The sequence below is a fragment of the Takifugu rubripes genome, chromosome 3 (assembly GCF_901000725.2).
Source record: "Takifugu rubripes chromosome 3, fTakRub1.2, whole genome shotgun sequence".
In the NCBI taxonomy this organism is placed as follows: domain Eukaryota; kingdom Metazoa; phylum Chordata; class Actinopteri; order Tetraodontiformes; family Tetraodontidae; genus Takifugu; species Takifugu rubripes.
Genome location: NC_042287.1, coordinates 4,806,816 through 4,834,670, shown reverse-complemented (window position 1 = coordinate 4,834,670; position 27,855 = coordinate 4,806,816). Strand labels below are relative to the sequence as shown.

The 27,855-nt window shown below is 42.1% G+C and overlaps 1 protein-coding gene across 1 annotated transcript; it reads left to right on the top strand.

Moving 5' to 3' along the window:
* The first annotated feature begins 491 nt into the window (after nucleotides 1-491).
* vstm2la (V-set and transmembrane domain containing 2 like a) lies at nucleotides 492-27,855 on the top strand. Its single transcript, XM_029833723.1, has 4 exons — nucleotides 492-833; nucleotides 22,093-22,262; nucleotides 23,916-23,960; nucleotides 25,949-27,855. Exons 1-4 carry the CDS (start codon nucleotides 716-718, stop codon nucleotides 26,384-26,386), a joined length of 771 nt encoding a protein of 256 aa, XP_029689583.1. The 5' UTR covers nucleotides 492-715; the 3' UTR covers nucleotides 26,387-27,855.

The window sequence follows — 27,855 nt, the reverse complement described above, 5'->3', positions numbered from 1 at the left end:
GGAAAAAGTCGTTTTTCTCTCTGCTCTTCTTTGCGATAAAATGGCCACATTGTTTATCATTTAGCCCAACATAAACTGTAAGTGCATGACTAAATGCCAAACAGCCTTGGGTAGACCTTGAGCTCAATAAAGATGAAAGAACTAGTTCTTAAAGTCCATCAATCCACACCACAGTGCTACTTTTCATTAGAAATATTATCTTACACCGATGCTCGTGACTTTCAGCACAATGGACAGCGGCACTAGGACAACTGTACTACAGTAAAGGCCTGGATTAATAGTTGTGTGTGTGTGTGTGTGTGTGTGTGTGTGTGTGTGTGTGTGTGTGTGTGTGTGTGTGTGATATTTATTCGTTTATTTAAACTATAAAAAACCCCAAAAATACACGTTTTTAATATTTCTCCTTCCGTCTGACATTTTCCACTGAGAGCCGCAGCACTGTCGGGAGAGATGTCCCTCCGCCGCATGTAGAGCCGACGGAAGAGAAGCGGAGGCTCGTTGAGTCAGCTCACACTGAGGAGAACCGCAGCAACTCAGTCGTGTCTTCAGATCCCACTTTCCTCTCTTCTCCTCGGAACAACTCATCTGGATTTGAAAGGAAAGGACCACAAGGAAGGAGGAGGGGGACAAAAAAAAAGTGTTTCCCAACGTGCACTTCACTCTATGTGAAAAAGACGCGATCGGGAAGGGAAGAAAAGCAGATACAAGAAAAGAGATGGGGGCGTTCAGGCTGCTGCTAAGGAGTTTACATTATGTGGGACTTTACATCCAACTTAGTGTCTCCGGGAGACAGACTGGACACGGAGAGATGGGGAACCACATCTCTGGGAACGGTACGTCTGATGAATGTGGTGCTGAGAGGTGATGGGTGATCGGAGGGCAGTCACAAACCCAAGGGCGATTTAAAACAACAAAAACATCAGGAAAACATTCCGATGCGCAATTTTATTAGTTTGTCGACGTGCTGGCAACCAACCATCTAAACAGGCTGCTCCGTCCTCATCATCAATTATGCGGAGTGAGGATGGTGCGCTCCCCTTTTCTAACAAGTGTTTCGGCTGTTTTGGTGTAATTGGCGTGGCTGCGTTATTGTTCCAGGCTGTCCTCACGACTTGGCAGCATCCTTTTTTTTTTCTCTGAGAGCTGCAGCTCTTCACCAGTGCTCCCCGTCCCCCCTCTTCCTCTTCCTCTTCCTCACTGGCTGCTTCAGCCAGACGGAGCACAGGTGATGTCAGCTGGCAGATGAAAGTTAATATTCTTTCGTTCAGGATGCTGATAATCACACGCCTTCTGTTCCATCAAGTGCTTCCGTAAATGTTTACACTTTGTTTCATCACACACACACACACACACGCACACACAGCCACGCACAGTGCTGGTCGGATGTCACGTTGTGTCATCATAAAGGGCTTTGTTCGAAACGTGAAGTATTGAAAATTAGATTTCCTCCCCTCATCTTGGTTTAAATAGGCAGATATTTTAATTGCTGTTACGAATTACAAATACGCTGGCTTCTATTTGGCCATCCCACACAAGGAGCTGCACTCTGCAATGTTTAAAATGAAATCGTATCCATGGTTACAATACAGAGGAATCTTTCTTACTTTCCTTCGTTGAAGCATGCTATGAACGGAGAGGCATATATAATCTATAATAAGCCACACCTGCTGCTGATGTAGTGTCCTGAAAATGGCTCAGTTGTCCAAACGCATCCAGCCACAGATAAACGTTCCACTTGATCTTTGCCCTCCTCCTGGTCGATGGACATCGACCTCCTCCGGCTCTGTGCTGCTACCGGTGCAGTCCTGTCTCATGCCTTCACCTTTTACCAACAGGCATGTCTAAAAGGCTACTAAACTGCGGTGAATATAACCTCATTATTATGTTTTTCTCACTTTTTTGTTGAAATGTGCGCACAGAGGATTTCTTTGCTTTGTCCCGAGGCGAGTGCAGGCAGTTGCAAAGAGCATATGTACCAAATGTCCTAATTGAAATTTTAAGCAGCAGCACAGGGCAATAATTAGCAGTATTATATTCAGAACAGAGCACATAATGCTAAATAATGCAGCACTAATTCTTCTACGATCAGCAGATAAATTGTAGGTTTAATGACTTTTATAGCTGATGATGTTTGAGTTTTTGGATGTTAATGAGACAAGTTCCAATTCAGTTTTAGCATTTTTATGTGCAAAGATATTTCTATTTGTCTGGAAAAAGGCATTTATAGCTAGCAGCTGATTCTAACACAAAATAAGTGACGATAAAGGCTATATCAAAAAGCTCTGCTTTCTTGAGAATATGGTGTTGATTTGGTATTTTTGAGACCTCGTAGGCCACCATCATCCTACTTTTTATCCCCCGTCTGCACACAGCTGCCAAAGAAGAGAGAGCTGAGGAAAAATTAACCGCCATTTGTTAAAATGAAGGGCAAACAGTTTGAATTTGCTGGGTTGTTTTAATGTTTGCGAGTGCATCTGTCCACTCTCTGCTTTGGTCATTAAATTAACTCTTAATTAGGCCATGATTATCCTGCAAAGCGATTATTCCAGCCAATCAATTGCCGCAATTAATCAGCAGCGGGTAAATGAGCTGTCTGGCCAGCAAGATGGGAAACGTAACAAAGGAAAATGAATAGTAATGAGGCAAAAACGCCATTGCGAACATTTCTCCTGCCATCCGATTCCTGACAGGCCGCTGTTCTTACTGCAGCATCAGCCCGTGTCCAAACATTTTTCCATAATGATCAAATAAGACATGTAGAGTTCTCTACTGACATTGAATCAAACAAAGCAAATGAGTGGAAAAACCATTACCAAGTCGGGTCGGCAGCACCAAAAAGTTGAATCATTTGCCGCTCGGTTTATACAGAAGCCGTCATGGTGGCTGCAGCAGCTGCGGTGTGAGATTTACTCATGTCAGGAGCAGAATTACAGACCCCACGCCCTGATTCAGCACTGCTTTCTGTTCTTAAGTGAACTTAATGGTTGTATCATGGCGTCAGAGGCATATGCACTTACTGCTGTGAAGTAACACTGCCGCCGACAACAGATGTCAGTGTCGTCTGGAGTCCAAGGACACCACCAAATGAGTCTCATCCCTGGAGAGGCTTTGTCAGCCCTCTGCTGCAGCTCCCCTCACTCGCTGCTAGTTAACGGACCTTTCTGTCTGCCATCAGGTAATTGGTGAGCGGATGCTGTCGTTTTGGGGTTGAGGCCAGGCGACTGGTTTGGCCACTGAATATTGTTCTGTTTTTTTTACCTTCAGAGACTTTTTTGTGAAGCAATCCAATCGTGTTCGCAGCATTAGTCTAGATAAGAGAATAGACCTATACGGTTCACTTGTCCTCCGCGTGTCAGCGGTCACCCCTTCCGCTTTATTCATTCATTCATTAGTCCTAAGAATCTGAAGCTAGAACTGTGTTTGGCTGATTCCATACAAATTTTAACCTGACATTTGTGTCCTTGAATGTTATTTATCATTTGTATTGAAATCTCTGTGATTGGTCCCTTTGTTTTGTTCCATTTTCACACCTTTGCACACATGTTTTTACAGTATTTCTGTGGACACACACTTACAGTATTCACATCAGTCCCACCCTTGACCACAATCCAAACGTTGATCTACTTTATTTGCCTTGAAATATAGATATAACTGGCCACACGTGACCATCAAACCAGTTGTCATTCAATTGTGAGAACCTGAAAATAGACATTTATTCTTTTAGTTCTTTCTAAATCCTCTCAAATTCCATCTGAAGATCTAAACTTTGATCCACTTTTGAAGGTCTCATTCAGATGAAAAATGTATAAAAGGTATTTTTTATATATATAGAGAAAAAACAATCATTTTCAATCTGTCAGCTAATGCTAATGATTCTGATATTATTGTTTCGAAGCTCTGGCACTGTGATTTATACGCTGTGTCCATTTTTGCCAGCTGTTAACGCTGAGCCATAAAATGTGAGCCGGGAAGTGTCGGAGCAAACAGGGATGATGGGTGAGGGAACAGAGGAAAGAACAGTTCTGGAGCTTGTTGGCGCTCAGCAGTAGGTAGAGGTGATGTATTTAGGTCCTGACCTCAGTATATAGTCTAACTGTGAAGACAAGTGCTGGAGGGCAGTCGGAGATGAACTACAGAGAGGTGAGAAATGATTACTGTAGCTGCACCGTCCTCACACAATGCACAGCTCTGTTGTCACAGGACTTAAAAATCAATCTTGCACCGATCTCCCGGCTCCGTCTCCACATCCCTCCGTGAACAAATTGTACTTAGTAATAATGAGTTTTCGGCTTGTCAGCCATTTGAATTTCAACTGCTGTACTTGATCATGAGTGTTCAGGGTTGAGGGTCACCGGATAATCTCTTTCTCTTTTTTTCCCCTTATTTTGAAGAACCATAACATTTTCTAGAGGTAAAATCTATTCTTGATACAGTCATCCCCCCCCCCCCCCCCCCACTAAGGTGTTGCAAAAAAAATATGAAATAACCAAAGACTAACCTAAATCCAACACAACAGCACCATTTTCTCGCTTGCTTTGCTTTGTCATCCAAGTTTTTCTGTTCTCCCACTCAATGGTTTTAACTTGGAATTGCAAAAATATGACAGAATAGATATTAAAGTCAAAGAAAAAAAAGGTTTTACATCAATTAAATTATTGTACGTGCCAACATTTGGCTGAAAATTCAAATGGAAGATCAAAAACCTGCCATTACAACAACAAAATCGCGAATCAGAGAACTGCAACCACCAAAACCTATATTTGAAATATTAGGAAATCCCTCCCTGAGATGAGCTGCTGACATCTTCACGGTGTCACCCCACTGCTCATCAAGCCCCAGGAGAAAAGAGATGGATTTATAAATAAACAAATAGCAATTTAGAAGAAGTTTATCTGAAAAGATGCCATTAAAGCATTTAAAGAACCTTTAGCTGGATAGACAAATCTCTACTTTATCTCTTATTTGTTAATTAAGGCTGGAGTTCTTTAGATTGATAGTCATTGCATTTATAAAGTACCTGGAAGTGAGGTGATTCATCGGTGCCTCCAGTGTTTATAGCTCAGGTGAGCCATCCCTTACAACAGATCTGGAGCACAGCATGCTTATAAATGAGAAGCCTAATTAATGTACCTACACATGAATAGACAATCCATTAGACCTGGAGCATCACATTTCACCTCCAGAACCCTCTGTAGCCAGGGTCCATATAGACGCTATCCTGGTGGACAACCATGAGTGGGATTCCAGTGGGATTCATCCAACCTATTTATCAGTCTGACCCCTAAAGAAACTATAACAACCAAACATGGATGTTTGGCTGTTATAGTTATTGCTTGACAATGTGTTGTGGGACCTTTTGTGTCCTCCATCATTCTTGCTTCCTCGTCTGACCCCCGTCTGTCACTGCTCACGGTGTTTTGTGTACCGAAAACCCCTGGATCCTCTCCTTCCCTCCCTCCGTCACAATATCCGCTACAAAACAGGCACAAACAAGCTCCTGGGTCAGTTAGCAGTCAAGGACTCCAGGTCTATCACTCTGTTTTTCCAAAGCTCTATGTGTGTGTGTGTGTGAGAGAGAGAGGGAGTATGTGTGTGTGAAGACACAGTTTAGAGGAGGAATGGCTGTGAATGACTTTGAACATGGCCATCTAAAGCTTGACTTTCTCCAAGGTGTACAGGAGTGGCACTCATTACCAGGGCACATCGGAACCCATCACAAGCAGTGTGTGTGTGTTTGTGGCTGTCCATTGTGAGTTACTTGTATGTGCGTGTGTGTGTTCAAAGTGATGGAGAGGGTTAGCGTATTCCCTACTGTTGCACCCAGCGTGATAATGTCGAGGGGGGTGAAACGTTTGGCTGTAAAGGCTTGTCTGAGAGAGGGCTGCTTATCTTCCATTAGGCACATTACTGCCAACATTGCCTTCAGAGTGGAAAGGCACGTCCCCACACATGGACACAGATTTTAACAGACACACCCCCGCACACACACGCACGCACATGCACACATACACACCTCTCGGGGAGGAAGTTGGCAGTGTGCAACTGTTGGCAGTCACACAGAGGGAGAAAAATAGGAGCAGGGAGGACAGGCAGATAGTCGAATGTGATGTATCCACAATCAGTTAGGTACCGTCTAAAGGATCTCATCAACCTCCAGCAGATCGTCCTGTAGTTTAGTAACCTGGTGAGTCTCTTTTAAGACTTTAGATACAGTATTGAAGAATCATTTATTCCCAAGAAGAGTGCCGTGCAACAAGTATTAAATAAACCCTCCAAAAATACAGAGATCGAGGATAAAATGCCTTTAACCTAATTCAAATAGTAGGTTATGATTGATTCTCTCAGTTTTGGAATCTGAAGCGATTAGAGTCCAAATGCAGACCCTAAATCCAGGACTCAAATTTGAGTCCAAACCCAAGCAGACCCCCACGTTATCAATGTGCATATTATGTAAATATGCACATTGATGACGTGTTTGATACTGGAATATGAGGACAAGTTCTCCTGTTCGTTAAAACGTTAAGAGACACACCGCAGTTGTGCTTCCACAGGATTTCTCTTTAAAAAAACAAACCCAAAACATTAAATGCCAAAGAATAACCAAGGATGAAATTGGGACAAACCCTCTCAGCTGCGTCCCTGAATGTAACGGAAAAATGTGTTTTTATTGCTATCTAAACAACAAATTTATTTATAGAGCACATTTCTAACGGTTGAGTAGCACAAGAGGGTAAACCAACAAAGAAAACAAGAAGCCCTGATCCTCCCACATGCAGTTGCATGCACAATGCTACACACACGCGCATGTGCATATACACACAGATTCACACTGTGCAACTGACGCACACACAAGTTGTCCATCAGGGGCCAGGCACTGAGACCCGAGACCTGAAGTGAGGAAAAAGCTAGCTTTAGAGTGCCAGGTAATCACAGAGGCCACGGTCCATGACGGCACAACGCACCACCTCAGAGATCACCCCGAGAAGGGCCAACAGGTGGGCCTGCTGCACTTCAGCTATCACTCAATTCAAAACTAGGAGCAGTTTTAAAGGCAAATATTGTTGCCTGATAGCCGGAAAGATCCAGACTCCAGTTGAGGTTGACTTGGTTTTTTTCCTAAACTCTGAGGACAATAACATTGGTTCTGTACATTAAGTAAGAGTGTTTCAGCTCTGGTGGCCCCACAGGATGCAGGGAAGAAAAATGAGAATAGTAAATCAGTCATAAAAAATGAATACCGGCTCTATATTTGCTACATTTTTAAGGAATCAAGCAACAACAGAGCAGAACCCTGCCATATTGCTGCCTAATCCCATTTAATGCTGCAATGTTTTGTCTGACTACTGCAGTGAATTTGTAATTCCCTTTCTGCTGAGGCGGTAATAATCCTGCCTATCTTTTAAGCACACTTTGGCATGCATATTAAAATAGCAAATCATGAAATTCTGACAGATCATACAAACACAAATGATCCCAAGCAGCAGTAATTATTCATATATACTGTATAACACAGTTCTCATGTGCTTGACAAAATTGTTGGAACCTTTTTTTCTACCTTTTTTAGTACATATTGTAATTCCAATTACAATAAGTTATTTCCTCTATTTTGAAAGATTTAATTTGTAAGATTTAACTTGAGTATTTCAGATTTATGACAATGTAGTGGGATATTTTTTGGTGCTGGTTAAGTTAGTAATAATAACAATAATCATAATATATCCTAATGTGGATAAAAAAAAAACCCCGAATCAAACCAAAATCTCCCTTTAACAACAGTTTTTCTAACTCAAAATTCTGACAGGATAGACTGCAACTAACACGAGCTCCCATTTTAAAGTAATGTGTCATGCATTGCTTTAATTCTTTTACGCCCACCTTCCGTGGCCGTACCTACCAATTCCTCACCATGGCAACTGCCTTTTTCTGCCCTCTTTTATCCGGCTATATGTGCAATGATATCACGTTAGTGCTTTGAAAATCAGCCCATCACATAACGGAAAGTATCACTTCCAGCATATGGAGCGAATTCACTTTGAAGCTTTAATATGTGCGCGTCTTGCTCTGCCTTTCATGTGGCGGATTTTGAAGGGGAATTTTCATTGGGAGGATTTGCTGGAAGTTTAAAGTCTAGCACGGAAACGTTGACGTCAGTATTCGAATTGGACCTTGCGTTCACATATGTAAACTCGGAATTAACCTCTGTTAAAGCCCGGGGACTTAAACAGATGCCAGCAGGCATTTGGAAGGAAGGGGTGAAATGACGACTGATGATTTATTCTGTAATTTGCTCCAGTTCGTTACGGCTGCTGAAATAGGCTCTGTTCTCTGCGCTGTTATTTTTCTAGCTACCTTTGGTAGTAGATCCGTTGGCGGAGGCACATCTATGGAGGGCCACACCGACCATGGCATGCTGGCCAGAGGAACTGGCTGCTGGTAGGTACTGGGATGTGACTCCATGCTGCTGTAGTGGATGCTGGGTTCCCTTTGTTGTGGCTGGTCTGTGCCAACAGTTCTGGGATGATGGTATTGATGGACCCCCCCCATCCATCTTTGGATTTATCGCCACCACATCACACTATAGACTGTAGAGGAACTGACTGATGCCCTAATCCAGGTCAGGGAGGAGATCCCTCAGGAGATCATCTGTCGTCTCATCAGCAGCACGCCCAGATACTCAGGAATTGCATAGGTGCACGTGCCCATGCACAATTATTATCCACATTCAACCATGTTGCTCTTATTCACATGGTTGGAAACATTCCTTCCAAGACTTCAAACTGTCCTTTAACTGGCATAAGGATTTCATATTTAGGACTTTATTTCATGTGCCCAAAAAAAGGGACATAGGTGCCATCACATGCTTGTGAATTGTTTACGATCAGCCATTTTAGCTTTTTTTTTTTAAATTTTAAACAAACTGTTCTGGAGATGAACACTTGTTAAACAGATGTTAACGTCATGTTAATGTTTGGGGGAGGTTTGTCTTTTTTCCTTACAGAACCCCAAAATCGAATCTATTGTCATTTTGGGCACCCCTTTAAGTCAAATGTGGACCCCAGGGTGCTCATATACGGGCGCCTGCTGCATCCATTTGTTAAGTGCATAATGCAGCTAATTGAAACAAAACAGGTGTCAAGAAATACCGTCTTCTATAGCCCTCCTTTGTGAAGCAAACACGCATTCAGGCGCGTAGTCACAGCAGGCTCAATTACGTGTGCCGCTCCCAGCCATTTCCAGACAGGGTTATCCATTACCAGTCCGCAGTGACCAGGCCTAATTACACCACTGTGGAGAGCCTCTTTTCTACATCGCTGGTGTGAGCGGACATGAATATAGACGTGCTGTGTGTGTGTTTGTGTTCCATTGTGGCCCCGTGCGTGTGTGTGTGTGTGTGTGCCTCTGCAGCCACCGGATCGGTTACACAATTAGCTAAAGTCAGGCCAAATTAACTGGCATACACACATGGAGCTGTAAGTGTTGCTTTGGGAGTCACACACACACACACACACAGCCCTGTTCTTTCTTTCCTTTAGCAGTCTGCCAGTGATTCTTTCATGTCAAACTAATAGGCTCTTGGCCATCTTTGAGGCACCGTGTGGTATTTACAAAGGTCTGCAGAGGCAGACAATTTGATACCGATGGGCAGTGAATTAAACATGAAAACACTCGCAGCCCTTTCTGATGATCTCGTATGAAGCTGGATGATTTGTTGCTATAACAGGATGCTTTTGGAAGACCTTGACAACACTTCTCATACTGTAAAGCGTCACTAATATAAATCGCAAAGTGATTAAAGAGCCGACAAAAAGTGTTTTCTCATTACGTGGATCATGTGACAGAAGCTCAGTCTTATGTTTCAATGCATGAAATATAGTCTAATGCATTTTTCTGTATCTAATGCAGGACAAGCTATAGTCTAAGCCAATTTGGGTCCAGGTGGGGCTGCACTTCACTCCCAATTTGTGGCATCTCCAGGCATTTCTTACTGACCCTTTTCTGAGTAACTTCTTTCATAGCACTAAAAATCCGAGCGTGTTCCAAATTAGCAGCGCGTTTCCTGTCTCTCTGAACAATATCTTTTTCAGTTTGAACTCTTAGGTTTCTCAAAGAGAAAACGCCCTCCTTGCTTATCTTACCTTCCTACGTTTAAACCTTATTGCATCAATTAGGTGATCCAACAGAACAATCTGTCCTGCCCGACAGCGATAGAAAGAGCTCCTTCACTGTTCCTCTGAGATTATTGCAAGTGCCCCGCAGATCTAAAGAAACATGGTTTTGGAGGATGAAGGATATGTATTTTTATTTAATAGTTTTATTTTTGCAGTTCATTTTGCCTCTGCTTTTGATTTCATGGATAAAATGGCATTCTCTTTAGTTTCTAACGTAAGCTTCTGATGCATTCTCAGCAACGTTAAGCTCATCGACACTAGATGGATTCTAAGAATCACTGTATGTTGCCTCTCCTCGACTCTGAACCACGTTGCTGTTTTCTCCACGTCGTCTCTGATCAATGCCACAGAAATGCCACTTGTTCTGTTTTTAGAGGTGTTCTTCAGCACTTCGGCATCACAGCAGGAGCTTAAAGTGTCGCTCTGAGGATGGATCAGCGGTGACAATTTTTTCCGCTAGTTATTCTTTTTCCCCCCCTCTGCTTCATGAAGGCTGTACTCTTGACGCCTTTCAGTCGTCTCTGCCCGTGTGTCGTCAGTCACAAAGAGCTGAGTGCTTGCCTCTTTTTCACTTCCCTTTCCCCCCTATTACTTTCCCTTTCTGCATGTGTTAATGGCACAGGCGCCAGAGAGGATGAAAAGACTGAAAGCTGATGCTTACGCTGCATTTTTTCCACCCACCTCTCATTTCTGAAATGTGATTTCTGTTGTAAAAAGCAGTCAAGAAACCTCTAAAACAAACAAACCCTGCCCGCCAGACTTCTTCTTCCTTTCGAGGCATATAACTGATCTGTAAGCTTAATGTGCTGTGTTCCAGTCCGTGGGTTCTTTGGGTTTTGACAAAGCGCAATAGCTTTGCAGTTTTTGTCAAGATTTTAGTTTTTGAACCTGAACAGCATCGTTCCATCATAACATATAGCACAAGTCCTCTGGGCCACACGGTTCAATGGGAGGACACCCAATTCTTTACACCAACAACTACATTTCACTGCAGCTTTGTGTGACTGTTGTTAATGTTGTTTTTAGCTTTACAAAAAGTCTCTTTTACATGACAGTAACCTGCAGCGAAGAGGAGAGAAAGTCCGTGAAAAGCAGCAGTTTCTTTAAAATCTATTTTTAAATTCAAGCCACTCAGGGTGGCTCAGTCTCCACTGTTCAGTCTATCAATGAGCCTCCTCCTCCTTCTGCTTCTCCTCCTTCTCCCTGTTGCAGATTTTCTGCCTCTAACTGGATTTTTAATTCAAATGCCAAAGTGAGTGTCACGGTGACTGGAGCGCTACAATGCTGTAGGAAGGGAAAATAACCATTTTAAAACACTGGTGCAAAGTATAATTCTAGCTTTTTAGCTACATTTGATATTTAAAAGTGTCCTCATAGCAAGAAGGTTCCTGCTTTGACTGTAGAGAGGCCCGAGCTTTTCTCTGTGTACTTTGTATGCTCTCATTAAGCCTCTGTAGCGTTCCTCCAGCTCGTCCTGTTTCCTCTCACAGTCCAGAAACATGCCCATTAAGTTCACGGGAGACTCTAAATGACTTGGATGTGAGTGTCTTACTGAACGTGTGGGTGCCCAGGGATAAGGTGTTCTTCTGCTCGTCATCCATGACGGCCCCAGACTCAAGAACTGTCACGACTCTAATTACCAATAGGTAGCAGTTAAAAGAAAATGTTAATAATGTCATCACATCACATTACTGGTGCACAATCCTGACTAGCAATGCAATTCCATATTACTGCCCCTCCCCATATACTCCATATATACAGTACACACACACACACACACACACACACATATATATGCATATAATCTCGAAGATCCTCATGTTAGGCTAAAATACATATCTCTGGAAGAAAGTCTTTGCTAGCATCCTCTCCACTGGAACAATTTTTTATTTCAATATTGACAAATCTCCTTGGCTGTATTATATAAGGACGAGGGCCTTAATGTCTTTAGGAGGCCTCATGAAGAAAGAAAAGAAAAGGTTAAATAAATGCCATGTGTAGATATAAGCCTTAAGGAAATTGTGCCATTAAAAAAACCCACCTCATCTTGGAAAAGAGTTTTTATTTGTTTGAAAAGGCGTCGTGTGTTTGATTCGGCATGTGCTTCTTGCTTAGTCTGACAGTTTTTATAATGTAGACTTGAAAGGCGCCGGGGTTGGGGGGGGGTGATAAACAAGATATTAAACAAGCTCAGCTGAATCAGCTTTTCTGGGTTTGTTCAAACTTCCAACACCCGCCTCACGCCCCCCCCTCTCCTACAGTGAAAGCCTTCCTTAAGATGTAAAGCTTGGCTACAAGCTTTTAGGTTCCGCAGCTGTCAACACCTATCCGTCTGCTCGTGTCAGTGCTGGAGAGGCTATTCCAGGGTGCATTAGGGAGGGTTCCCAGATTAGATACTAAGTGCTGATATCTGCTGTCGTTTGTGCCCAGGAGAACAGGCTGCTGGAGGCAGAGCTACAGGACCAAAGACGCTGATAGTTGGGATTTCTGCTGGCCTGTTTCTTTTGTCCTGCATCCCTTTTTCTTTCAGTTTGTTTCCAGACTCCAAAAATGCTGTCGCTTTAAGTTAGGACGGTTTTGAGTGTTTGTTCATTATTTCGCCGCTGTTTCGGTTTCCTGTTGCGTGTTACAGACGCGCCTTTATCACTGCACTTGGCGCAGCACTTTTCTGCTTCTGTAGGGAATTGCTCTTGATTCACCTCCAAGATGGCTTTATTGATCGCATTGTCTCTCAGCCTGAGCAGCAGAGCTAAAACAAAACCAAAGAAATCTCCACTGAATGTTTGCCGAGCTGCTTTAATTGCCGCGCGCTGGTACGTTGAAATTTTGGAAAGAGGGAAATTGAGTCCGCTGGGAAATGCAGATGTGGGAAGTATAAGCTCGCAGCAACTGTCACATCTGCAGCCGCATAATGAGGCATTAATTACTTTCACCTTAATAACATGGGTGTCACAGTGGGACCTGGATTGGTAAATTGCCATTTGTTGCTTCGCTGATTAATGGGACAACTTTTTTTTTTTAAGTGATGGCTTAATCATCTGCCCAAACAATCAGCACGGGCTGCTCTGGCACAGTCACCTTGACAACTAATGCCTGTCAGTCAGTTCATCTTCATTCCTTTGAAAGGGTTTGAAAGAGCAGCCGTATGATGAATGCTGTTCATCTAAACTGTGAGCAAGCACAGATGATCCCACGGTGCCACAAACCTGAGGTCAAAGCATCATTTAAAGGGAATAACCCCCTCCTGCTTCTCCTCCTCCTATTATTAAGATGCTTCTCTGACAAATTGAAAAGTACATGTCGTCCTTACATTTCAGGACAGTAGAAGATCTAAATATCCGTCTTTTTGAGGAAATTCTGGTCAGGTTTTCATTCGGTAGACACACCAGTCTGCTTATACTCTATATCCCACAGACCTACCTCAGTACCATTAATGATTGGTCTTCTGGGCCGAGTCCTGCGTCCCTCCTGCAGGTGACTGCTCACATTCGAGTGAACCTCTTCCCACAGCTTCACCCGCTTCGGTAGGTGTTTCTTGGTTTCAAAGCAGCCTTGTTGAACTCGACTGAAATGTGCTTGAAGGTAATACATACATATATCAACAGAGACCATGTTGGGGAAGCTATTTCAGTGGATCCCAAAGTCTGATACTATTTGCATGACTGACAGACAGACAGACAGACAGACAGACAGACAGACAGACAGACAGACAGAATACTATATTACTGGCTGTGTGTATTATTTTGGATGGGGTGTTTTTACAGCGAAGCACAAACAGCGTCAGATATACGATGATCGATGACGGTGTGAGTTACGTGCAGCTGAAGTCGCATTTCAGGGCTGAAACGTCAGGACAAAGGGTAATCCTTCAAAAAATGAGAGTGGATCTTCTGTATTTACAGAGTTTCTCATGGTATTTTCAAATTTGTCACTCAAGCTGCTGATTCTCACCACTTGGAAAACAGTTTTAAGTCCTCGACAGGAGAACTGTCGAGAGACTGCAGGAGAGCAGGAGGATTCCTACACATAAGGATAAGGCCCTGAAGCTGTGTTTCTTATTCTTAAGAAGTGATTCCGTCTCAAAATCTCATATCCCCAGAATCTTTCACCTTTTAGTTTTTCTTTTTTGTAAGACTGTTTAAACCCTTGGTTAAAGATGAATCACATCCTTATAAATAAGCAATAAGCTGAGCAAATGACAGCTCCCTTGTTTAATAAAATGGTAAATTAGTGGTTTCTCCTTAGTGAATCTTCAAACTGAAAGACAATGAAATAAAATAAAAACAAAGCTCTTCCAGAGAGACGAATCAATCTGGTAATGTGTGCTTGCACAGGCTGGTTCGCTCAGCGGGCAGCTGTTTACTGCAGAACTGAGCTCATTATTTGGATGTCAAGCTTGTTATGAGGCCGTATGAGAGACTTGTTGGTCTGCTAATTATTTCTGAGGAGCTGCCTGACAAGTGTGGATGAAAACGAGTTGATAGAAGCAGAGAGACGGGGTAGAGTGTGGCAAGGACAGAGGTCGCATGTGTCAGGAAGTCCCACTGTGAGACTTAAAATGTAGAAAGCAATGCTTTGGTTTATTCAAATTATCACTGACATTTTCCCAGGCGCAGTAGGGCAAGTTTTTTTTAATTAAGGTGAGAGACACAACTGCAGGAGGTCCTGTACAGGGCTTTTACCTCGCTTTAAGTGGAATAAGTGAATGCATTCAAATGAAATATGTCTAACAATAGGTTACTTTAGATAAATAATTACATCAGATAATAATTAATAATGAAAACAATATGTAGGCAAGAGTGCAAATTCGAAAAGTAACTAATTAACTAGTGACAAAAAAGACCTTTTTCCCCTGCCAGTCACTGTTTTAAGTACTGAGGTGTTTTAGCATTGAATTCTAGAAGTCATTTGAATCATGCTGTGTTCAATGAATAAAACAGGACATTTGAAATGACTTACTATTGTTTCAACTGGGTCCACAGATGATTGATGTGTCCTTAAAGGAGCCCTTGCTGGGTGGGAAGATGAACCCATCCCGTTATACACCGGAGCTGAAGCGAAGATCCATTTTTGTAGATCTTGGATCTCTTAAATAAAGTCCACATCATGCTAGAAGAAAAGGGAAAAAGGTTGAAATCGAATGATCTACAGTAATTCTGTAAAACATCATTCAGATTTTGATTCCCACTGAACGACAAAGTAAGCCTCTCTCACAGAGATGTCGTGGTAAAGGAAATAAATAAGGAACACTGAAGTTAGGCATCATTGTTATTCCAGACAGGAGCTAATGTTGTAATAATGACTTGTGCCGGGGTGGCACCTTTGTTGTCTTGAATTAGAAGACAAAAGGTCCTTGCAATCCTGGCTGAACCCTCTGGCTGGGGAAATGGTGTTGTCCTTTTAACCTTTTCATTTGATTAAGAGGGAAAACAGTGTTTGACCCATACCAGCAGCTGGGATTTGGGCCAAAACAACAGGAAGTGGATCTTAATGCAATGACCAGGCTCATCAGTCTACATCCACACACACATGTCTGCATTCGTATGTGCGCACGTGCCAAAAACATGAGGGAATGTTCATATACGCAACCATCCTGATATAGTACACACAAACATGTGAGTTTTGGGATTGTCTTCACAGGCAAATATGGAATAAATATGCATCTCCATAAATGAAAATATATAGAATGACCTGATGAAAGACATTGGAAAAACTGGATGCATGCATGGATCTGAACAATCAGTTCTATTGACAGCCATCAGCCATATTCTATAGAGGTATATGATTATTAAGTCAGATTTGAATTTATTTTGGTGAGCAGTGAGTACTGATTACATTCAACATGTGCACAGTGCTCTGAGTAAATTTAACTGTGTCATGTGTTTGTCATGTGTTGGCCAGCTGTCCCTGGCAATGAGGCGTGTGTATTCTGTGCAAGCAAAGTGCGTTTGAACTGATCCATATGGCACATGAAGAGATTTCTCCAATCCAGCAACTGCAACCATCACTGATTATGCTAACAGTAGCCATATAGTAGATAATATTTGTATTTAACTATCCCTCGAGACTCTGCAAGAGAAACAAGGAACGAAAATATGAATGGATTTAACATCCAAAGAATACAGGTTATATTGGCCACAGAGGCCAAATCTGCATTGGCTCAAAACTGTCCCTTGATCTCGCCTCAAAATTTCATTGTGAAATTAACTTTATGATTACAATAATGACATATTCTTTAGATTCTCAATTTTCTATTTTCAAATTCAAGAGGTTAAACCTTTATGGACAGATATAAAATAAACCAACAAAAAAATGTGCAAGGTATCATGAAAGAAACCTCTAAGCAGAGTGGAGAATTAAGAATTTCAAATAAATTTCAAATTCCTCTACAAAGGCTGAAGCTTTTTAACCGGGTTCATTTGACACATTAAAATGAATGTCTTTGCTCATCATTGGTGCCGCTATCCATTATATTTATATATTTTTCCTGTTGTTCAATATGTAGACTATTTAATAGAAAAGCTATTATCAGAAAGGGTTAAAATTGACGTTCTAATCAAACATTATGTAAAATGGGCTAGGTGGGTAAACGGCAAACAACAGAGATACATGGAGGGTTGGTAGGTTTGTCCAGCAGTGGAGGGTCAGACATAGGAAATAACCTCACTACTGTCAGTGGTTTCAGAGATCAGGCTCCTTCACAGAGAGTAGAAACAAACACGCATATAAATCATCGTAATTAGCGTTATATTAATGAATTGACTTCAATACTCCCTGGCTACTTCTTCAACTGTTTCCAAGCAGCCATCATTCACACCCAGCATCATTGACATTCAGAGGTTGATGCTTCCGGCGAGCACAACAAGCTGCCAGTACCATCTATTTTGCAGCGAGTACTGACAGTGGAACCAAGAATGTGCCAATTTTCCACTTGTCAACTGTCATCTGGGTGCTTATTCTCACAGATTATGGGCTAAAAATAGACATTTAAGGCAGTTTTGCAGTTTCTTTATGTGATTTCATGAATATTGATTGTTATATGCAGAAAAAAAACACTTGCATGTCCTCTAAATTACAATTATCTCATATTTATGGCAACAGTTGTTCAGCTACTGTTGTACAAGCGGTGAGATAATCGTTTATTTGGAATCACATCTCTGTTCAGTGGATGCAGGCAGAAAGTTTAGAGCACAGCTGGCACTTTTTTATAGCACTGGCTGGGTACAACTAACACTGAGTGGAGTTTTTTTTTTCAGAATATTTTCATTTCTCCATCTTGTTATTGTTGACGTTTGGTTAACGGGACGATTAAAAGTGAATCATGAAGAAATATACCATCTACGAACAAAATAATAGGCTATAGAGAAGACAAATCCCCCGTAGGGGTGGTTGAGTTTGTTATCACTCAATATAAAATAATTGTGGAGGCTTGTAGTTTTGACATTGCTGTTTTATTCCTTAAAAAATGTCCGTTTGTTGGTTATTGATTTTCGTTTTTCCCCGGTTGTTGTCCTAAATAAGCTTCTGGAACACAAAATTGGTTTCTATACGTGTAAACAAGCTATTTAATTGACTGAGGTGGGAGTTTGTGCAAGAGGAGGAGGGCAGCAAAAGGAAGCGTCATCTGCTCCCTTTTATCACAACTGTAATTACCACATTGCATTTCTCAAAGAAATAAACGATGCGGCGCGAAGCTATCTGCCACCACACACACTTGGTCCCTCTCTCACATACACATACTCATATTAATTCCCTCCTTTAGACTTGCAGCATGTGGGTGTTTACACAAACCCACAAGGCCATCATAAACACTGACCTGCCTATTAATTTAATAATTCAATGGGCTGATCCAGAGTCAGATGCAGTTTTTAAGCAGCTGAAGGGTTGCCATCGTCTCCTAGCCAACCGCTGTTTATCTTGGCAGTAATGGTGGTGTTTCAGAATGGCTACAGCCAAAACTATTGGCTGGAATAGTCGTTAGCACTGTGATCTCACAGCAAGAAAGTCACGGTTTGATCCCTAGCTACAACAGGCCTTTCTGCGTTGCATTTCTACAACCTCTCTGGTCTTTTTGGGTGCTCTAAGTCCCCCCCCCACCCCAGTATCATGCACAGATTGTGATTGGGTCAAATTGGGTCATAATGGACTTACCAGTTTAAAAAAAGGTGGGTTTAAAAATGTATTGATTTTTAAAAAATCAGTACATTTTTAACTTTCAAGTATAGGTAGAAGAGTAACAAGCTTTGACTATTATTTCAAGCAGTGTGGAATTAGTGCATGCTGATCCTCTGCATTGTGAGGTCTATTTTAGTCAAGCGATGATGACGAATCGTGTCAGAAATGCTCAGACTTTGAATTGCACACTTCGTGGCTCAATGGGGGTAGACAGATTATGATCGCTGAGAGCAACTTCACGCGTTCTATCTGTTAGGCAGCAGTTTTCGTATGTCAGCTTTGAATATTATCAACAAGAGGAGCTGTGGGCATCGCTGCCGGCTGCTGCCGCTGCTGCGGCCTAATGGCAAATCGATGCCGTCTGTGTTGCAGGTTTCACAAATGAAAAATACAAACAGATTTGATCAATTTACAAGGGGGATGTTTGTCTTGAGGCCCTGCACTTATGAGACAAGAGAGATCCATACAGCAACCTCAGTTCCCTTTAATGTATGGACTCTGATAAAAATCTGGTTACCGGACAAATTTCACTCCTAGTGATCGAACGAATAAACCAGACGGATCCATAAATAATGAGGGATCGCAGCAAAGTTTGCAGAAGGACCTAATTTTGACCAGTAATTACAAGAACAAGCATTGTTTTTCCATCTATAAACAGAAGTGACATCAAGGATCAGATATTATGTTAATGAAATACAAATTCCCAGGGTGCCGATTTCATCTGTGCGCTGGATTTTCCCACAGGGAAAACGCATCTGATCTACCTGTTTCAAAGACAATTCCCATGTGCCCAGTGGGAAACACTGCCACCGTGGAATCAGCAGAACTATTCTATCTGCTATTGTTTTTAATAAGTGATTCGTAACGTGAGTTTAGCAGGGATTTATTCAACATTTTAATTTCTCCCTCTGAACTCTATTCTTGAGTTTTCTTGAGCATTTGAAAGCACCTTTTTAAAAAAAAAAAAAATGGTCAGAATAAAAGCATCAATTAATTTGTTTGTTCACTCACATTTCTAATAAAATGTTGCTAAGCATCACATTGTGTTGACTTGACATATAACATGAAGATGACTCTATATTTATCGTCCAGTTGAAACCATTACAATAGATTACAATAATTGAATCGGCTTTTTTGGTTTTGGTATTCTGTGAGTATCATGTGGCATTCAGTCTAATTCTGACAGGGTTGCGAAAAAAACTGCAGTATGTTAAATATGGAGAGGCATGGAAAAAAATCACAACAAGTTCCAAATACTCGCAGTTTGTGTGGGATAATAGCATAACAATGAAGTGCTGTGGTGTCACAGAAATGTGCACATTTTATTAAAAAAACACCTGAGCAACCCTGTTTTTTGTTTTAAAGTGTAAATCAATTAAATTAAATTGATGTTTATTTATATAGTGTTGTTAAGGTCAAAATTGTCTTTAGGCACGTTACCTGACACCCAACAGGAAACAGTGGCAAGGAAATGCATCTCTTTAACAGGAAGAAACCTTCAGCAGGACCAGGCTCAGGAAGAGGGAGAGGGAGAGGGAGAGGAGAGGAGAGGAGAGGAGAGGAGAGGAGAGGAGAGGAGAGGAGAGGAGAGGAGAGGAGAGGAGAGGAGAGGAGGGGAGAGGAGGGGAGAGGAGAGGAGAGGAGAGGAGAGGAGAGGAGAGGAGAGGAGAGGAGAGGAGAGGAGAGGAGAGGAGAGGAGAGGAGAGGAGAGGAGAGGAGACAATAGGCAGACATCATGCAAATACATTATAGAGAATAACTTACCAGATGAGCTGATCACTGGTGTCTGGTAAAAGTGGAACTTAATGTTGAAAAATGCTAATTACTAATTTTACTTTTTATTTTTTTAATAAATGTTTAGCGTATGTGTAGTCTATTTTAGCTTGTTAGATTGCACTTAACATCCTCATACTAAGACAATAAAGCACCAGAAGAAGGCAAACAGCTTACAGGCCAGTCAGCAGCACGGTATAAAGTGCTGCTTTCCCCTTGTTACTGCATGTTCATGAGTACAGAATATTTATGCCTCCCCCTAAATGAATATCTGTGGTTCCCTGGTGTATCAAAAGTGACATGCGGTCTGTTGGGTTTTGTCTCAATGTCATTTTGCAGCACGGAGACAGCGTGAAATGTGAGATTAAATTCAGCTCAAAGTTTTACACAGCTCAGCTGTGACATCAACAACAAAATTACATGCAGAACACTTTGTTTGCTCCTGCACTGCCCTTGCTTCAACACTGGATTTACGAGATAGGTTATTTTCCTTTGTTAATTAAAGTTTGCAGTGTGGGAACAGTTCCCAGGGTCCAGTGAGTTATGATTTGATCAATAAAATCTCACAAGCACTATTAATACAAGTGCTGATTCTTCCTGAATTCCTCATTTACTTCTCGATGTGTGCAGCTTAATAACCTCACTCCCCAGTATTGTAAAGATGGATGATATCCTTGTTCTCTACAAATTAAACCTTCGTATTATCAAGCTCAAGTGAACCCAATCTCACCCCCACACAGACAAATAATGGCGCATTGGTCAGAGGCCAGCTGAGTACACCATCTGGATTATAGCTACCTAAACTGGCTTTACAAAACCCTACAATAGTGGACATTCACTGGCCTTAGACTCACATATTAAATAAGAATTAACCCCCCGAAACTACTTTGATAGGTAAAAAAGCAGAACAAAACATGTATGGTACAGAGAAGGGATCAGACCGTTAAAGAATGGGTGGAGGTGCGGAAGACGTCTGAGGTCTGAAAGACCCAATCTAATGTAGGCAGCCACAGTGAACATAGAATCAAACAAGCTGTATAGACAATTAAAGGTCGAAGAGATGAGACAGGTTTCTTTCATGCCATGAAGGGTGTCTGTCATTTTCTTTTTTCTGAGTAGCACAGCTGACAAAAGGATTTCTTGCTTTTTTTGTCTGCATCTGATCTGGACCTGGGTCTTGGTCCCACGGTCAGTTATTCCAATCAACTAAGGTCCTAAAGACTCCTCCTGTGAGTGGTGGCCCCATTGGTGGACAGATCCCTGGGCTCTCACTTCTGTCCCTTTTGGGACTTCTTGAGCCCTGCATTACTTGTGGATCCTATCTGGACCGATTTGTCCCCCAGCAGCTAACTAAATCAAATATAATTCAATGTATAAGCTGTGAAAATCACTGTTTCTGGAGATGCTGTATATCTCTGGGAATTTACTGAGAAATATATGTGAAATAGACTTCACAGGCTAGTTTTTATTGTGGTGCTTTCAAAAGAAGACCATGTTTGCCCATTTTATTTTATTGAAGGCAGCCTGAAACAGCATTATATTCAAATGATTTCCCTTTTTAAATTAAGGTTTACATCTCTTTCTCTCTCTCTCTCTCTACTTTAGCCTCTATATGTTTAACATTTGCACCATCAATTTTAATGAGCTTTGCAATTTAAAAATACAAGGGAGAATTTTAGCATTCAGTATGCAGTGATAATTGCTGAATATGCAGTCATAATTTGCATATCCGAGCCCTACTGAAACAAACCCAATAATTATAATTAATGTTTTTGTCAGTAATTAATTCATTGCCATGTAAATATTATTAGGCGCCTGTACGTGATATATGAGGTATTCTCTCCCTTCCTTTGAGAGCAGCTAAAATGTCTAAATTTCAAACAATAATTATTCATTTCAGAAGGAGGAATGTGCACAGGCTTTTCATTTACTTTAAAGACTTTTATATGTTAATTGCAATTCAATGTGTGTGCAGCTATGTTCACAGAGGTTCCTCACGATATGACCGCGCACAGAGGTCAGGACGTGGAGATGGCCTGCTCCTTCAGAGGGGCAGGAACACCCTCATATTCACTGGAGATACAGTGGTGGTACATCAGGAACCACGTGGACTGGATGGACAGACAGCCCTGGACAACCAATGAAGTAGGTCAATCACCAGAAAACAGTGTGAAATAATTAAACGCCGTCAAACAGCCTTGGACAAAGCCTGTTTACCCTTTTTCTTTTTGCTTTAACAACTGACATTATTCCTCCCTTACCTCTGGCCTTCCCCGTCCTTTAAAGCAGGTGACTAATCTCCACCCAGTCTCAAATTTATCATAACTTGCTGAAGTCCTTTAAAAAAACTGTCTAAGTTCATATGAACAGAAGGTGATGGTCAAGATCAAAAATCTATCTAATGATGGCAGCTGACCTTTGGCCCCAAACTCATCCTTTGCAGCCTTTGACACCATCTCGCTTAATCTCCTCCTTGACATATTAGCTTCCACTGGCATCCCCGGACCCCTCCTCATCTGGTTTAGGTCCTATCTCATTGGCTGCACTCACTTTGTCCAACTCAAGCACTTCAGATCATGATCCTTTTCAGCTACTAGTGGTGTTCCCCAGGGTTCTGTTTTGGCCCACTACTATTGATTAACTGCCTCCTACCCCTCGGTCATACCTTCAGGAAACATGGGATCCAATGTCATTGTTACACAGATGAAAACCTGCCCACTTCCCTTTGCAACTGCCTATTAGAACTAAAAAACTGGTTCTCATCCAACTTTCTCAACAGTAATAAAACAGAAGTTCTTCTCATTAGTTCCAAGTGCACTGTAGCCACACCTGACAACCTCTAACCATTGCCATATTTCTCCCCTCCCCACCATGTTAAGAGCATTAGTATCATCCTTGACAGGTCGCTATGCGCCTCTATAGTATTAATCGTATCCACCCGTCCATTATAAATCAGCATTCAAGCCCTGGTCACATCCCATATTAACCACTGCATATGGGAGAGAAAAGAAAGACAAAGAAAGACACAGGATAATCCATTAAAAATGTCCATGTTCACTGCTAAACATAAGGATTGCACAGACTGATTTCTAGGTGACGCATGTCCTTTAAAATGTACAGTTGTTCCCACAAACTTCACTACAGGCTCTACAGGTTCAAAACTCTGCCACCCCATATCAACACCGGAACTCCTTTCTTATCATCATAACATCGCATCACTCTGGTTCCTCAGCAACTCTATTGGCTCCCCGTGAAATACAGCAAACTTTAAAATTCTGCTCCTCACCTTTAAGGCACCTCACAATGGTGCACCTCCCTATGCCTCCCAGCTCCTTCACATCTACACTGCCTCTCAAACTCTCCGCTCCTCCTCTGCCTATCAACCCACCGCCTGCCTGTCCACCGTGAGGTTTTGAACCTTCTTGCCATTCTGTCTTCAGAACTCTCACCAAAGGACTTCCAAAACAGCAACTCACTCCCGCTTAATTCAAATCTGGTCTGAAAACTCACCTTTTCTATACAGCCTACTCATTCTGGCTAGACCCTTTCACCCCACTGTTGTTTTAAAAATATGCTGTTTTAAAGTTATATTTTTAGGCTTTTCTTTTCTGTCCTAATATTTTATTGCCTATTTTCCTTATCTATGACTATGCAATGTGTCATGAGTGCTAGTAAAGCCACCCACAAATAAAATGTATTATGTGTAACACGTAATGTATTATGTGTAACATTTTTATTGTCGTTATTGTTATACAATTATTATTTTGGATGCTAATTTAATTCTGCGGTGGTTTGTAGGTGGCTCCAGAGGAAGAGATGCCAAAGGATGCCACCAAGATAAGTGTAAGTTTCCCGTGATAATATGAGGCACAAAACCCTAAAGACTGCATATCATTTATTGTTGCGGATGAGGCGCAGATGTTGAGCTTGTGCTACATGACACACATGGATGGAATTTTCCCTCGGTGCGCTCCAGACTACACATCAAAACCTTCACTTCATGCTTGATGAGTTTGTTGAATCACATTACCATCCAGCGAGCAGCCAGAGCTGACGCTGCTGGCTGATTAAGTGTGTTCCTCGAGGGGGCCCGCGGTCCACCTAGAATCTCTTTCAGTTTTTTTTATAAATGCCCCAGCAGACTTTATTTGCTCTAGACCAAATTCAACTAATAAACACTGCAGAGGCAGGCGGAGATGGCAGCTGTGTTTAGAGCTGTAAAAATTTGCAGAAGTAAGTGGACTGTCTGGGCGGTGGCAGCTCAGTCTGTTGGGAAATGGGCTGAGAAGCAGAGGGTTGTGGGTTCAAGCCCCAGTGCTAACAAATCATGAATGGTTTTCTGGTATTAGGGGATGGTGCAAGACCACCTTCACCTTTGATGATGTCCTTGAGCAAAGGTACCGAACCCACAAATGCTCATGTAGGGCCCCGCGATGAACTGGTGACACACCCAGGGGTGGACCCTGCCTTCGCTCATTGCATGCCCTCCCCATGACCCCAAAAGGGATAAAGCGGATGAGAAGCAGACTGTTAAACACTGTTTCAGATGTGTAATATATGTAATATAAATTAAAGGTGAGGTACACAGACAGGGGCTCTGCAGGCTCTGAGCTTCGTCTATGTGATTAATGTTGGTACCAAGAGGTGAGAAAACCTGTAATCTGTTCTACAGACTCAGTAGCATTGAGGCTTAAACATTGACAGTCATGGAAAGGCTCACAGGGGTCACAGATTATGTCAAGATGCTTCACATGGATTTGTCATCTCGGCAGAGCTCCTCACAAAGCTTTGATTTACAAGATTGGGTTTATACTTTGACAAATAGTTACAAATACACCAGAATACCCCACAAATAGATAACAGGAGCGTAGTGTCAATGAGAGTGTGTTTAATAAGTGTATAAGCTTATAATTTTGACAACCTTTCACATTTAATTTCAATAAGAAAAGGAGAAATATGTTTAATTGTATAATGATGATAAAGAAAACCTTTCCAATCCCTTCCCTTTTCTTTCCTTTCCTTATTAAGTGCACATTTTTGCCATCATAAATACAAAAGTACGCAGACACGTTTCACCCAATTCGACAGGACAAATAATAATGGAATATTAATTATGGCTTGAGGGTTGTATAATCTTGACAACAATTCCATCTGGAGCCAGTTTAGAGGTCGCCCACAGCATTTATCTGAGGGAAAAATAGCTTGACTGCCTCATAAAAAAAGGCTTGAACTTGCTTTGTAGCTCTGCAGTAAACCCCTATTGCTTTACAAATACTTCTGTAATCAACTATTAAGATTCAATTGGAAGCATCGTACGGGTAGTTGCAGAGCTTTTCCTTCTTATTTAATAAATGCTAAAAAAGGCTGCTTCTTCATTTTTTTCCTAGTTGGATTTAACAATAGTGTCATTCTTGAACATCCTGCTGGTTATCTCAGGAGTCACAAGCCCTTTTACAAGCAGCCTGTGTATTATATCATTAACCACGGCGTATTCCCTATTTGGCTGGGTCCACTGCTGGCTACAGCACAGTGCTGCAGCCCAAGGCCATATTTGATTGGTGAAACACTGTTCACAGCTGAAATACAGCAGGTCTGTGATTATGGCTAATATTTGTTTGTGTTCAAAATGCTCATAAAGCGTAAATCACAGGTTGATTTGGGTGAGCATCTGTGCAGTAATACAGTATTTAGGTTATATGTTCCCTATTGATTCATAAGGCTATTATCCATAACCAGATACTACTGGGTAAAACCAAAAATTTACAAGCCTTCTATTTTATTTAGAATGATTAATGTTGCCTGTTGTAATGTTGTTTTTCTAACTTTACCAGGTTGTGAAGGTTGTAGGTAGCAACATCTCTCACAAACTCCGGCTCTCGCGCGTCAAACCATCCGATGAAGGTACCTACGAATGCCGCGTCATCGACTTCAGCGACGGAGAAGGTCCCCGCCACCACCGCGTCAGAGCCTACTTGCAGGTGGCCCCGGAGAGCGACATCAGTGACCACAACAGCAACTTCGAGGCCCTGGATCACACCAAAGGAGGAGTGGCGCTCATCGACAGCGGCGACGGTGGTCACAGGGAGCATGCCCAGGAGCATCACAGGGTTCACGGGCACCACCAGGAGCATGGGAAACAGTCTTCACCACCAGCCCACCATGGCCACAGCAACCAGCAGCACAAGGCCGGCAGGGAGCTGAAGAAGAGGGAGTTGGACACGAACTACAGCCACAGTGATTGCACCAACGAGCCAAGCTGCACGCTGTAGCTGTCAGCTTAACGCCACTGAGAGATAGATTATAAAACAATTGCTTATGATCGGCGTGGGAAGGGGGGTGTAGATCTGAGCAGATCCGCTGCTTTTGTTCTCCGCATTGACACAGAATTAGACTTCTCACTATCAACCCATGCTCTTCTTGTACTTTCTAGACTGTAAATGACACGACAATGCTTTCATGCGCACACGTCTCGCACTGCCTTCTCCTCTCATTTGATTCACCCTTGGGGGAAAGATTTGTCACCAGGCCTGTCACCAAAAAAGAAAAAAAAGAAAAAGTCGTCTTTTCATTCTGAGGGTGCATGAAATGAATCCAGTAATTAGTACTCATCAAGGACAGATTTGGTGCCAATCCGTTTGAATAAATGGAATAAATGCAGTGAATGAGTGCGATACTTCTGCCACACTCAGTCGCTGCTTTTCCCCCTGTGGCGCTGCCGCGCTTTTCCCAACACGGCCAAACCCTTGATCGCGTTTGTTTCACCTCTCGTGTCACCGCAGATGTGTTCGCTCCAAGTGGAGTAGGGGGACAAACACTGCCGTGTTGCCTCCGAGCCTGCTTTGACTATGAATCGATTGGGAATGTGGGATTATTTTGGGAGAGTGGCGCTCAACGCTCTGTCATGCTTTTGCTCTGACCCAGTGCGCATCAGTCATTAAAAAAAAGCCTCAATCCTCCACTGCAAGCCTCTAGTCCACCGTGTATATATATGACTGTATAGTATAAAATGAAGTGGGTGCATGTTCAGTAATTTTCTGAAAACCCTTTTTCAGCCACCAATACACAAGGACAGTGTTTTTTCTTTACGTTTTGTTTGTATTACAAAGTAGGATTATTTTGCTTTACTGTTTTCCAAAAGTGCTGTACAGACAAATGAATGACCTATTCTCTTCATAGCTGCTCAGAAAGGGATTTAACATAATGTATCTTAGTACTCAAGCAGTGTTTCTCAAACTGTACAGGGCCGCTAACCTGAGTGTTGCTGTGATTTATCATTCTTGCATTCTGGAGTTGATCGGAAAAGCCTTGACGGTCTTCTTTCTTTCATTTTTGCCACTTCTGTGTGGGGGCGATAATCTCTTCCCTTTGGTTGTCTGATAAAGCGAAGGACAATACACGATGGGAGATATTGAGTGGTATGAATGTAGGTGTCGCGCGGGGTGGAGCCCACAGGGAGGCTCGCGAGAAGAAAATGTTGTGGGGAAATGATGGTTGTTGCCGCTCCCTCAAATTACAGGCCCTGCCTCAAGGCCATGAGGGAGCCCTGCTGTACTTTCCATCTGAGGAACTATAGTGACTGGTGGTGGTTCATGTGGACTGAGGAGGGGGGGGAATTAATCATTGTGGGGATTTACTATTTAAAAAAAGTAGAAAAAGGAAAATGTACATTTCTTCTAGAATGTTTGGTCTCATACTAAATGTATGGCTTTATCAAATGAAATAAATTGTATATGAAACA